Raw genomic sequence first — 15,143 nt, 5'->3', positions numbered from 1 at the left:
CAACTAATCCACAAAAACAGGAGCTTTTGCTTAACTCAGACTAAACATGTTTGAGTTCCTTAACTTTAAAGTTGTAAGACTGCAGTACTGGAACTTTGTTGGAGACACTGAGACAGTAAGCAGCTTTATTTTTTAGAAACAGCCAATGAGCCCCTAGTGGGTTTCAGTTTCCAGGCACCTAAACAACTTGTATTGTTTTCATGAAGATATCAATCAATATGTTCACACTGTAATCTTTTTTTTTTCATAGGCTAATGAACATGATGCAGGTGGTTCTGTACATATCAGCAGAGCATCCCAGGCATGCAAGCTGTTGTCTTGATCTCATTATTTACTTGCTCCCTGTAATGTATTTTTTCATTACTCAATATTAAATATAAACAATAAATAATATTAAATCTTGATCTGTTGTCAGAAGTGACCATTTTCTTCACCTTTTCGATAAATAACCACACTGAGAAATGCCCTGGCTGCTTCACAGTTCTCCACTTGAACACTGATACCTCATTCCCACCGAGGATAGCTGTGTAATGTTCTGGCTGTGATGTGGCCTCCGAAATTTATCACGCCAACCCAAGTTAATGCTTGTAATTCCAACAGATGCAACACAGCATGTTTCACAAATGTCCCTCAAGCAGCTGTCTGTGTTGCTAAAATATGTGCCATTGATATTTTTGACAAATTTAAAATTAAAAGACTCCAGTATGATTGTAGGGTACTATCTGTAATATTATAGGGACTTTACCTTTCAATAGGAAACTGTTGTTGTGATTTGGCGCTAGATAAATAAAACTGAATTGAATTGAAACTGTATGAAACTGCATGTAGCAGATGAGATGGCCACACAGGAAAGACACAGTTTTCAAATTAAAAGGCCCTATGTGGATCAATTGCCCTCCTTGTTAAAAGCTTTAAAGCCATTTAAAACCACGTGAAAGGTTAAACAATACCATGTTGGAGGTGCAACATCACAGGCAGGTGTGGTATATTCCCTGGGTCATTGTTTGCTGTTTCTCACCACTTTGAATTTTTCTCTTTGTTTTCTCCTCTCTCCTCCTTCAAGGCCACTGGTCATCCTCTCTGAGCATCGTTCTGCTAGAGCTTTTTTCCTGTTAGGGGGACTTTTTTTTTTGTCCCACTGTTGCTAAGTGCTTTGTCAAAAGGACAATGCGCCCCAAGAGCTGTTGCAGGTACATAAATAAAACTGAACTGAAACTGAATTGAATTATAATGTGAATCAGCGGTGACTTATTATAGCTTTCACACAGAACAAAAAGTAAACTTTGAGGCTATTATACTGACAACAAGGTGGCCTTACAATCGCTTACATGCTTATATTGACTGCTGTGAATTCCCACCACCTCAGAATTAAAATGAATGCTAAGTTTCAGGTAATATATTCATTGAACAGTGGACGTGCAGTCATGCTAAAAAGAAAGTTTACGTCTTTCAATTCTGAAGTTTTACATAGCAAGATATTTAAACACAACATTAGGCTAACAACAACAACATTTGACATATTACACCACGTAATCATTTAATACAAGCTAAGCCAAAACACAGAAGCAGTGTGTGAAAAACTAAGTACAGCTTATGTTTCAGTAGCTTGTACAAACACCTTCAGCAGCAATGACTTGAATCAACCATTTGTTTTCTGTGTGACTATTTCAGTCTCTCACATCAATATGAAGGGATTTTGGCCCATGCTTCTTTACAACATTACCTAATTTTATTAAGGTTTGTGTGAATTTGCACTACTCTGTTAAAGTCCCACCACATCATTTCGGTCAGATTGAGGTCTGGACTTGGACTGGGCCATTGCAATGCCTTGATTTTTTTCTTTTCTAGACATTATTATTTCTAGACTTCCAGACGACCTTGCATTGAACAAGAGGTGACAAAAGTATTTGTCACTAAAGCAGAACTACAGTTACTTGTCTTAAAAAATACATGCTAAAACCTGAAGTACAGGTTTTATAATTTCATTAGATTCAAGATTCAAGGTCTTTATTGTCAATACAACAATATACACAGTGTACAGCATGCCAAAATGCCGTTTCACCCCAAGCCCCCCATGGTGCATTTAAAGAACATAAAAAATATATCTCCAAGAGATATAAAACTAGAAATTACAAATAAATAATAACTAGCTAAATTTGGGTAAACTTAAGAGATAAAAGGTACTATTACTAACTATATCTATGTACAATAAACAAAGACGGGACAGAGACAATACGAAGTGGATTGAGCAGTAGGTATTGAATACCAGTTAAACAAATTATACATGTACAATGATAATAGCAGGCTATTCTATTCTAACATTGGTGGATGAAGGATGTTTTCTGCCAACTGACCTCATGTTGTATTAATATAATGGCAAAAATAATATTATTGGCCACTCCGCCATTCCCACCGCATTTTTTTTTATTTTTTTTATTTTTTTTTTTGCACCTTCGTCCATCTCTGAGAGTGAAATCACACGTTAACCTTTATTTTCTCTCCCTACGACTGTACCTTCACTTAGCAGACACAGTGTCAGATACACTGCACTGGAATAGTTTGTGTGTTTGATATTTGTTTGGTATTTGAGATATTGCATTTAAAATTACCTGCTAAAAGACTTTGTTTGCTCTCACTCCTCTTCAGTAGCTCTAGCTACATTCTGAAGTACTGAAATTCCAGTTGATGGACATCTGCTCCTTTAAGTCAATTCCAGACCATTCTGGCCCACTTTAACCCCAGACAGTATAAAAGATGGACGTAGGTACCATGATAAGGTTGGGCAGCTGGATGAATATATCGACTATCGACAATAGGCTGAGTTTTAACAAGAACAATTTATTTATTTTCCGATTAGTAAGTTTGCTAATAATGTTGGTTGAAACTAAGAGAAGCAGTCAACAGAAAAAACAATAGGGCTCTTTTTCAGCACCCTCTTCCAGCTGCGAACAAATGTATGGGCTCAAATTGTGGTCATAAAAATTTTGTACTTGTAAATCAGTTTTGTACTTGTAAATCAGGATTTGTATGTGTAAAAAGAATTTGTGTGTGTGTCCCCTCCAACAGTCAAACCCATCTATTCTCTGATTGGATAGTTAAATCTGTGATTGACATGACATTGACCAATCAGATGAAAGGAAGTCAAAATTCGTACTTGTAACTTGAAACTTGGGTGCAGAGTTTCACACGTATTTTTTGGCTAAGTCCACACACAAATCTTTTTTTACGTACACACAAATTCTTTTTACACATACAAATCTTTTTTACACACACAACTGGCTTCTTTTTTCCACTATAACCATGTTTACAGGCCGTTCCAGTGTTTATTTACACACTCGAAAAGTAAGTTAAAAACAAAATGTCTCTTCCAGCGAACATTTAAAAAAAATCTCTGACCTAAAGTTAAGTTTTTTGTGCATTTTGGCCCATCTCAAATGAATAAATAAATGAATAACCCAAAAGGTAGGTATATTAATACTGAAACAAACAAGAAAAGAAAGTAAAATATTCCCTCCACACAAAACATATAAATTCTAAACACGCAAATCAGTCCGTGCATGACTACATTGTTCCGCCCATCAAAAAGTCACCTGCACAAATATATTGCCTGTTGTCAGTTATTGGACTGACGAATGTCGGTTGGAAAAATTTTACATATCGCCCAACCTTATACCATGACATCACACTTTGGTTTCTAAAGTCCTGTTCACAAGCCTTGCGATTAGCTTTTCCACTTTTGCCACCTTAGTCGCAAAAAAAACGTAAGGAAGTTAAGATCTGTCTGTGAAACCTCACAGTCACTGGCTAACAACTGATGATTGATAGCTCGTTGGTCAGCAAACATAAGGCTTCATCACACAGATAATTCTCTGTTTGAAAGATAGTATACAAAATACCCTTATTTTATGTTCAGTATGACCCGGTATGAATTCAGCAAGGAAATGTTGACAAAGTTCATCTAAGAAAGCTAGGTTTCCATAGATTTCTGTAGGACAACATATCTTTTTGCAACACCTATCGCCATCTAGTGGTCTTCAGATAAAATGCAGGTTTTTAGACACTTATGCGCTGGCTTAATTTTTTCCGACCAAGAAGCTACGTCCATGGTTTATACAATGCAATATGAGACTTAAATTTCTTTGCCTCTTCAAAGGCAGAGCAACTAAATATGCGCATCATATTCATTAAACCTAAAGTAATAAGTCTGTCATGAAACAGTAGCGATATCAAGTACTGATACTTGAAAATTGTATCTAAGTATAGTAACAAAGTATTTGTACTTTGTTTATTCCTACCTCTGCATTTGGCTCTAAAATACTAATATATAGTGGGGAGAGAAGACTCATATGTTGCACTGGGTTTTCACCAAATGCCGTGCTCTGCATTACGGCCAAACATGGTCTCGTCTGTCCAAAGCACATTGGCCCAGGAGTCTTATGGTTAGTTTAAATAACACTGGAAGATTGCACTGGTCACTTTTGGCTCCATAACTTCCGCACGGACATCTAATTAACAAATTAAGTTTTGACATAAAGATCGCTGCCGTGCTCATCCAAAAAAAGCACAACAGTTTAAAAAAAGTCACTCGCTGAAGGTTCAGGAAGCACTAATTAAAATAAATGCTACAGTAAAGTATGTCGCAGAGCTTTAGAGACTGGCCTTTAACAGTGGTACTGCAGGGACGTGTTTTTCTCTGTAATGTGTCTTTTATCGATCTCCACTCTCAAACTGCCAGCGGGACAAGTCAAAAGCTTGCCCTACTCACAGCACAAGAGGCCACTCCTTGAGAAGCAGCTGTGGAGAAGATTAACAATCGGTTGTTTTTCTTTTTTTCTTTTTGCATTGAACAATCACTACACTGTGCTCCAAACCACAATCCTTGCAAAACAAACTTGTAAGTCAAAATCCTTGACAGCTGATGACTCACTAAAGCAAATTAAATTCCATATTTTTCTGTTTTCTGTTCCATTTGTGTGCTTCTCTTTGTCCAAACAAGAATAATTCTTGTGAGTCCTTACATAAGCAAGGACTAAAATTAAAGATACTTGACAAAAGTGTCATATTTTTTTATACAGCTCGTTTATATATGGAACTCATTGAGGAAAAAGGGTACAACTATTTACAAAGCTGTCTATAAACTACAGAGAAAGCTGCCAGAACATCAAGAGCAAACTTTTAATAACCCACCTTGGCACGACAACCATGCACCACACCCAAAACGAAAAGCTTATGAAACACTACTGTGGGTATTGATAGGTTGACAGGTGCAGTCACATTGAGTCCATGAAATCAAATACCACTAATTTTTCCCAAACAACCAGTGTTGCACACAAGATTTCCTTTGGCACTGATGCCTCCACACATCAGCAAGTGCAATCCTGGGTCCTGACGTGAAACTGTCAAGAGTAGTCTGTTTTTAAGAAGTGAAAGTGTCCATATAGGATTTAGGAGAGGCTCCCAAATCTATAATCTAAAAGTAGAATGGGAGGCTGAGGCTGAGGCTTCAGTGATCACACTCCTCTCCTGAGGAAGCAGCTCCCAGTGTTGATTTCAGAGACAGACAACCTCTCTACTTTTAGGATTAGCTTTCCTTTTTGTGAAGCTTACAGTCAGGGCTGCACCAAGTGACCATTCCTTAGTTTTGCTGCTCTTCTCCACTCCCTTCAGTTCACTCAACATATTTATCTAACACTACTGCATGTCAATAAATTGTCTCCCTTTCATTCTCTTTTCTTTCCTTTCACCCCCAAGCTGGTCAAGGCAGGTGGCTGCACCTCCTGAAGTTTATTCTGCTGGATCAGGCTTCCTGTTAAAAGGTAGTTCATCCTTCCACCATTGCCAAGTGCTTCCTCATTGGGTTGTTGAGTTTTTTCCAATAATATTGTAGTCTTCACCTTGAGGTAAGTTATGCTGTGAACTGCTGTGATGTATGCAAGCTGCAAGCTTCCTGAACTAGCCATGAGGCTGAGGGTGTAGGGAGAAACTACCTACAGAGCTTATAAATCACCACTGCTGGGGGAGCAGCAAAAATCGGCCACTGAAGCGTGTTTGAAAAGAAATGTTTATTTTTGAAATGCTGGTAAGGTGTCCATTAATTTAGAGAAACAAAACAAACACACAGTAATTACTGAAACAAATCTCTATGATTATCGGAGCCCTTTCATTTCCATCACAGAAATACACAGCTCATAGACTTATTCTTCTACTGACGAAGAAAAGAAAACTGACAGGTACAATTTCCTAAAGATACCTCGACACTTTGATTTAACTAGAGACGTATTTTACAAAATAACAACACAGATGGCATGTGCATTCCTTCAGAAAATTGTTCAGAAAAGTTTTATACACATTGGCCAGCACAAACATTGTTATATGACAGGTCGAAACTACACATACAGACACGTTTGTAACAAAGATACTTACAATAGTTTAAAAACTGAATGACAATATGCAAAATTAAACACAAATCTTCACCTGGAGTAGGTTGAGTACTTGTGTTTTTGTGTTTATTTTAACCTGTTTGAACTACTACATGAGTGGGGAGTCACTACATGAGGAAAGTACAGAAGATGTTTTTGTTTCTGCAGTGGTGAGGATGGATAGCGAGAGGGCTTAACGCACAGTGCTATGGTGTAGAAATCCCAGAGAGTAGGTACTTGGACACAATCAACTCCTGACCAACAAAGTAAACCACCAGGAAAAAAAAATTCTGTTGAGTTTGTGTCCAAACACAGGTATGCTACAATCAAAAAAGGTCATAAGCCTAAGGCATGCTAATTAAACCTTTAGCCACACTGGCTTCAAGACTGGTTACCAATCCTCTGGCAACTAGTGGTAGAGTGTTCCCCAACTGGTTGGCAAGTGGTTGCTGGAGTTCGCTGGCTTTCACTAGGTGAAACAGTTTCCTAAGAGGGTGCTGCACCAAAAACTTCCTCCAATCACCTCCTTGTGATTGCTTTGGTCACTCAGATTGCAGAAGTTATCCGTAGTTTGCGTGAAAGGGACCAACTTGTCTGCAAACACTCTCCAACTACTCACCAGGCTAGAGTTAAACTCAAAGAAGTTTAACACAAAACAGAAAACGTTTGCCTTCAGCCTAAAAGTGTTGTTTTAAGCTGCATCAACACTGGAAGAATTGGAGGCACCGGTTACCTAGGTAATACTATACTGTATTTACTCTCAAATCATATCTCGAACAGCAGCATCCTTAATCTCGGCACCACCGGCTTCACATTTCCAGCACTTCTTTTCAGACATAGCATTTTGAAAAGACTTTCTATGATCTCTAATCGCTATGTTGCTTTGTGTGAAATACTTTTTGTCAGCATGTCTCCTGGGTGCATGATTTACTCCAAGGACAGTCTCCATCACTGGGTTGCAACAGACTTTTCACATTTTCACTAACGCTCAGCGAGTAGTTGGCAAGTGTTTGGAGGCATGTCAACGTCTCCCATGGCAACTGTGTGTGATGATGGCCATCTCCTGCGATTACAGGTTTTTGATGCAGTACTGCATTCCTCTTTACAATCATTCTAACCTAGTAACTGTCAGCAACCTCTCACCAGATTCATTTTTTCCTAGTAGCCAGTGGTTGCCAGGGGGTCACCACCCAGTTTCAAGGCCTGTATGACTGAGGCGTAAGGTAACTGATAATATGTGATGCTTGACAGTAACAAACTGCAACACTCAACACACATATTCATACAAACCTTGAAGTTAGACAGTAAAATTGCGATTCAAAGCTGTATTCATTTATTTGTATATTAAAGTTACTTTGTGATGGCTTTTTTCTTTTACCTGCACTGATTAATTGCCTGACCTAAGACGTCATTAAATACTTAGCTCAACTTAGTTTCTGTATGTTGCGCACATATATTATAGCACGCCTGTGTAACATTTGAATATTGAACTGGAAGTGATGCATATTTTTTAGCAAGAAAAAGCCATTTTCAGCATCATTACCACATTTGTGTCAGAGTGTGTTGTCAAACCCCCATGAAATATTCTTAACACCTTGTAGCTGTGAATTCCTGCCTTCTATACAGGCCACTGCTACTGTGTCAGGTTATCACAAAATAGTGTAACCTTGAATCGGAAGGTTGTGTAATGCAGGAATGCAGAAGGGCTCCCTCACAGTGACAAACATCTGGAGATTTCTGACTAGACTGTGGGTGTTTTAGCTCAGTAATTGGGTTTTTATAATCTGGACAGAGAGTCTGGAGATATGGCTGCAGGATAACGCTACTTGCATTGTTCTCCATTTCAAACCTGACAGGACCAAATCAACCTGCCTGACACAGATCCAGGAGACACATTGTTGAGATTTGCGCACATTGGGCCACCAGTATTGTACAACACAATATGGTATAAACAGTTTTATTAATCCCTATAGAAGCAATTTGTTTGAAGATGTTTCTGGTACAGTAATAAACAGATTAAATCAAATGTGGAATAAACTCTGCAAAAACCAAAAATAAACACCATGAATAGGCAAAATAAATGAATGAAGACAGTATTTTTAAATCACCAGTAAGGACTAAAGAAATAAAAATAATAATCAACAGACCATTTAATTTCTGAGTTGCAAAGTACGAATGAACAGTAAGTCTTTTTACAAACAGATAAAACGGCTTTAATCGCGTGTTCAGAACATGCCTAATGTTTTGCAGTTTAGGGGATTTATTGGCTGCAGACAGAATATACTCTGGTGATGCTGTTCAGGCTGTTTCTGATTCTTTACCGTGAGGCTGTGAAGCCAGCAGATAAAAGCAAAACTCATGAGACTCTCAATAAAAGATTGATAAAAGCAACACAAGAGGATGACAAACTGACAGAAAAGGAATTTAGTTTTCAGTGAATTCTCTGATGTCCCCGATCCATGATAAACTTATCCTTCAGACTTAATTTAATAATGGAAATAAGGCATCACCTTATCATTCACACAACTGGACATGTTGTACTCATTAGCTGTAGCCGCTGTGTCTAAACCCAATCATCAGTTATTTAGTTTTAGATGCATTTAAGTGACAGAAGTTCCCATGGCATGATTCTTAAGGGACAAGGCAGCAAAGCATTGCTATCAGAATATTTGACCAAATATCTGCCCCATGATCCATCACTGATCTTGATTGCACAAAAGGACACATTCTTGTAAAGAATCACAAACTGAAGATATTAAATGGGTCTCTGTAAGTTACACCTTTATCTGCATAGTTTCCTGAAGACAATGACATAGTATTTTCAGATGAGAATAATTCCAGATTAAGGATTCAGTTCCACTTTACTGTTCTTATAAAACCCTTTGGAGCAAAACACTAAGTTAGGAAAGGTCATTTTGCATCAGCATTACAGTTCATGTCAGTTAATGAAAAGAATGAAAGAACTGAATTTATTAATCCACATTAATGTACACAAATCTTTAATTATTTTGTGTGTAAATGTGCAAAAAAGGCTGGCAGCAGTTTGTAAAATGAATCCGCAGGTAAATTATGAAGACTATGTAAATGAACAGGAACTGAATTATGTCCATTTTGAATGGGTGAAGAACTAGAGTTCTGGGTATATTTGTTCTTATTTTTGAATTTAATTCACTGGCTGAAAAAGATCAACGTTTGGGATAAAATCATGGGTCGTAAATAGAACATGGACGTGGCTGCTGTGACATCGGTGGACTACAATTTTGAAACCATGGGTTTGACATCTGGAGTGTTATAGCAATAGGTATAACTGACTGAAAGTCATACAATAGAGATTAGCTTATCAATAAGAAATTTTCTATGTGTTGCTTTAGTGATCAGTCTGATTACAGCATAGTCTAAGAAATTTAAGAGGTGCACAAATGAAACATACTTCCAATTAAGATCCACTGAAAATTTGTATCCATGTACACTGCAAAATAAATTGCATTATGTCGCATCATGGACTGCTGAGACCAGGCAGCTAAAATACAAACAGATGCAACATAGAGTGTGCGTAAAGATCTTTTTGCATTTTCTGTATGTTGCCTATAATATAAAAAGGTAAGTGTTATCAACCTGTGAAAATCCAAAAGTCATTGGGATTGGAGAAACTAGGTTCATATTTTGAGATGTATGATGCGCTGTAGTGTGCTAATTTTGTTTTTATTTCACTTCCTTACATAATAAAGAACTTGGATCAGAGCCTTTCACCTTCTTTGACATTAAACCTAGACCAGAAAGGATTAAGTCTTCTACAGAAAAAACATATCAGAGCTGTAAGTGCATGGCAGGCTTTCCTAGTCTTTAACATGACATGATGCTTCATGAAGTAAAAAAATTATTATTTCCTGGGCCAACAGTTTGATGTGTAAAGGTTTTTTGAAGGCAGGGCCGGTGTTCTGGGAATCCATCCTACCTGACAAACCATCCTACCTGTTGTTTGTGTGCATGCGCACAACACGAAATTAAGTGCCAAACCATGCTACCTTTGTGAATGTGACCTACAAGCATACTTTAACAGCTAAAATTAAGTGGCGAACCATCCTACCTTTGTGAATATGCGCTAGATAACAAACTCTGACGGGTAAAATTAAGTGCCAAACCATGCTACCTTTGTGAATGTGACCTACAAGCATACTTTAACGGGTAAAATGAAGTGGCAAACCGTCCTGACTTTATGAATATGAGCTACAAGCATACTCTGATGGGCAAAGTTAAGTGGCAAACTGTCATACCTACTTAAATATGTGCTGGAATTACTCTGTGAGAGTAGAAATGTGCATAAACTACTCATGGACGTTTTGCCAAATTAGTATGGTTTGTCAGAACACCGTTATGCATGTGCAATACAAACTGAATTTTAACATCTCGATCGTGTTCATATATTAGCAGGAGTCTCACAAAATAGCCTTCACCTTGACAGAGTGACACAAAGAACATAAATCAGTCGATACAAAGTAACTGGGAGACACTGTAGTCCTCCTCATTCGTCTCAGTCCAAATTCAATCACATGGAGGATCGACACCAGGGAAGGATCATTCATCTCTCCACTCTGGATCTATTACTCCTTGTGTATTTGTGACGTTCAGCAGCATTTTGCTCACTTTGTGCTCTCATTGCTGCCTTGTTTGGTTGGGGGCTTTAACAATTTACGTATATTACATAAAACCAAAGCAAATGTTTGGGAATAATGTAAAATACATCATTTATGGGCAGCTCAGTATTTTCTATTATAGACACCCAATGATTATGATGTGCTTGAAAACATAAATGATGATGTGTTGCAACAGCTTTTTAGTCATTCTGAACATAACCAAACATTTACTCACACACACACACACACACACACACACACTACACCTCCTGAGTCACCAGGCCTGTTAGAGAACCGTGCTGATGGTGTCAAAGTCCTTGCTGATCTGTGAGCTGCTTGGCAGTGACTTGAGGTACTCCAGGTGCCTCCTGGCATCCTCCTGATTGTGCCTCACGTAATAGATGACGTACGCGATCACCATCGTGAACCACCCGAACATGGTCACAAACATGGCTACATCAGTTGTCTTGTGGTGAAAGTTGCAGAAGTTGATCCCTGAGTCCAGCACCTGGATTAATGGTTTGCCGGCATATTCCTCCTTCACGGCCGTGTGGCACATCACCTCATTCACCGTCTCCGGGTCCAGCTGCAGCTCCCTCAGCACCTCCTGCAGCGTGCACTCACAGTGCCACGGGTTGTTCGAGAGGCTGATTTTTGCTCGTAGGCGGGCAAATGCCTCTTTGGGGACACTTTTGATGCGATTGTTTGATAAATCCAGTACAAGGAGGCTGTCAAAAACACCCTGAAATGCTCCAGCGTCCACAGTCTTTATTTCATTGTTAGACAGATCCAGCTCCTGAAGGTAGTGTAGTTCCTTGAAGGCATGATGGGGGATGTGGGTGATGTGGTTGGACGCCAAAAGCAGGATAACAGTATCTCTTGGAAGATCCGCAGGGATCTTCTCCAGGTTACGAGACATACACTGGACCACGGTTAAGCCATTCTTCTCCACGCAGTGACAGCTTGTGGGACAAGCTACCACTGGTACACTTGTGAAAAATATTCCAAACAGCAAGCCCCATAAGAGGGCAAAGCCGCTGAAGATCAGGGATTTCCTGTGCATATCAGGCCCTGCTAAGTCCTGCATATTCAGCAGTGACCTCCTGCAAGTTCTGTCAGGCAAAAGCAAACATAGTGTCACCTGTTTCTCAGCATTTAATGACGATAATCACAGCTTCATTAGCGCTTAAAAAATACCAAAATGATCAGTTTATTCACAGAAGCATCTGGGCTTATCTCCAGATAATCCTTTAAAATTGATTTGAAAGAGTTTTATATAACCTTTTGAAATATATTTCGAAGGTGCTCATCCAAAAATTGAGCTGTTTGCTGAACATATTCCAGCAGAGACCTGTATTTTCAGGTTTTATTGTGAGGATGTTAAAAGCTTCAGAGAGCTAGGAGCCAACCAAGCAACGCTGGAATCCTCTCACCATGTTGTGCACTGAAAAAGCAAAGAAATAACAAGTTATTCTTCATAATAATAAAAGAGAATTACTACTATATAAAAGGAGCAGTTACGTGTGCACAGAGTTTATACACAAAGAACTAACAGAGCCAGTAATTCCTGCTAAATAAGTTCTTTTCTGAGTGCACAGCCAGCTGCCTTTGTCTTGCCAAAATGAGCGGAGAAAATGATATGCCCACAATGTTTGCTAAAGGTGTAATGCAATTATTAGCAGAAAAAAAAAATCCATTTCACTTCAGCAAATCTCATAAAACAGCAGGTACACTCGTGGGTCATCGCCTGTATTTTCTCATTCAATTTATAAGAGTGCAATTTTTTCTTTCTCTGGCATTATCACTTATATTATCTCCTTACATGAAATCACTTGCTGCTCTGAGAGCACCGTGCAGATCGATCTTAATTACATTACATTTAATATCTAAGCAAAGAAAAGCAAACAATATTACCAAAAAAAAACAGGAAAAGCATTTTTTCTGCAGAACTCTTGCATCTCAAGGACTGCTGCCACTCATTCACAGCCTCACGGTAGATATAGCTGTGCGCTCTAAAATTGCTCCCATCTGTCCTGCAGGACGATCATCACTTTAGGACTGCGCACCCTCTGGTGGGCTGAACTGAGCACACAATGAGCCCCCCTCGCTGTGTTCGAGGTCATCCGCCCCATGGAGCTGCGGTGTCTTCTTCTCATTTGTCATTTTTTGTGCACCCATCACTTTGGCAGGCGCCTCATAGCTTAAGGCCACACACACCATTTCTTAAAAAGACAAAAAAGGGCCCCTCATATCCTCATCAGCCTGCGCTCAGCAGGAGGTGTGGACAAGATGAGGCGTCTTGTCCACCTAAAGCATTCTGCAGCTGTGTTATGACACCCCTGCATTTGTAAGTAAAATAGTACACCATAGGATTTACACACTGTGCTGTGGTTTTCAATGTATCTTTGCAGGAATGTAATAAAATTATGTAAAAGTATTTAGGTTTATAACAAGGCGTTTCAGCCTGGCACAAGAATAAAGGAATTTAACATTTATGTATCTTTAATAGCTGAGGATATTATTAGGTGCCTACAGCGGCAAGAAAACACAGAAGAGAGATTTAAATTTAATGAGGCTTATGGGAAGGCAGCACGAGAGCGTTTGGTAATATTGCGGATTTTAATCATGGTGTGGTTCTGTGGGCAGCAGAAAAGCAAAGACATACAGGCTAATAAGTTCTTTTTTTACAGCAGGTTTACTACTTATAAAGGTACTTACCTGGAAATTGGTTTTTACCCACTTTTACCCAGCCTCGGCAGAAAGGCAACCCAACAAAACACTCGCGTGCGGGTCTTTAGAGAGAAAGAAGGTCTTTGAAAACAAACAGAAAAAGTCCATTATTTTTAAAAAGTACTACTTCAGTGTGTCCGTATATGAAGGGGCTGGAAACGCGAGAAAGTTCCTCAGCGGTGCGCGTGGAACTTCCCAAATCTCGAGCCGAATCCAGATGCGGCTGATGTTGGTTCTTCTAATTAAACGCAACGCGACGGCCGCACTTGTTGACTATCACTGCGAAGAAGGAGGAGGTGGTGTCCCAGCGAGGGTCTCGAGGAGCCACACCGCTCCGACTCGTCACGCGTCTCTCCCTCTCTCGCTCTGAATCTCAGTGATCCGCGCGCGCCTGGCGCCAGAAGGAGTCCCGGCTGCGCGTGGATTGGACTGCTGTTCTGTTGGCAGCTCTCCTCGCTCGCTCCCCAGCTCCCCCACCTCCTCCTTGTCTCCCTGCCCGCCTGCACCTCCCCTCAGCTATGCCTCCCCCGTCTCCCCTTTAAGCAAATTAGCCACAACAAAAACAGGAACCAGTCCGTCTGAAAATGGCACCAATAGTAACCATTCTTTGGCGATGCACTATCTGCGGTAACTTAAGCCATCACAATCACTTTAATCGTGCTTGTCTTGTTGAAGTCCGTGATTTTTTTTTCTTAAAGTCATAATTAGTCAAAGACATAAAATTGATCCTGTAACCCCCGCCCCGCCACCACCTCGAGGCCGATTGCTCATGTCTGACTGAGAGGTGCTGTATTGATTATTTCAAACACCCCAAGGGATTTTAGGCTGCACAGCAGTGGATCAAGATGTCAGCTTTGAGGTCTGCACACTCCGCTGGTAAGTGCTTTATTCAAGCGGCGGAGGCTTATTCCTCATTCACAAACTGCATAGAAAGTACAGTGTGCAGATTTTGTCTTTTTTTCATGAATTTAATGCAACCCCACTTTCTGTTTCACTCACGCACCATGCATCTCTGCATCAGCACACAGTAAATATGAACACTTGCCTTATATTAGCTCATAACTATGCGTTTAGTAATGTTTCTATGACCACACAAAGATGGAAAATAAATAATGAAATAAGAATTTTCCACCAGTGCATCTCTTTTACAGTATGTGGAATGTGTTTCTCTTTTTTCTTATGGTTCACATTTGTTTCATACAGTTATGCTGCATGAGAAAAATGCATAAAGGGGCAACTTCCTAACTATATTAAAGCATAATTTATACAAGACATTTAAACATTTGCTATCGGTTTTATCATGGCTGTTTTCCATATGTGTGACATTCAGCATTTGTTAGTAATTTTATGTGTATAACTA

The 15,143-nt window shown here is 39.4% G+C and overlaps 1 protein-coding gene across 1 annotated transcript; it reads right to left on the bottom strand.

Moving 5' to 3' along the window:
* Window positions 1-6,044: 6,044 nt before the first annotated feature.
* On the bottom strand, window positions 6,045-14,212 carry LOC102312927 (leucine-rich repeat-containing protein 3-like). Its single transcript, XM_005925783.3, has 2 exons — window positions 13,772-14,212; window positions 6,045-12,497 (listed from the first exon to the last, which is right to left on the bottom strand). Exon 2 carries the CDS (start codon window positions 12,138-12,140, stop codon window positions 11,340-11,342), a length of 801 nt encoding a protein of 266 aa, XP_005925845.1. The 5' UTR covers window positions 12,141-12,497; window positions 13,772-14,212; the 3' UTR covers window positions 6,045-11,339.
* Window positions 14,213-15,143: the final 931 nt, after the last annotated feature.

The sequence above is a fragment of the Haplochromis burtoni genome, unplaced genomic scaffold (genome assembly GCF_018398535.1).
Source record: "Haplochromis burtoni strain Fernald_Lab_line unplaced genomic scaffold, NCSU_Asbu1 Contig_87, whole genome shotgun sequence".
Lineage (NCBI taxonomy): Eukaryota > Metazoa > Chordata > Actinopteri > Cichliformes > Cichlidae > Haplochromis > Haplochromis burtoni.
This window is presented reverse-complemented; position numbering and strand designations above follow the sequence as displayed.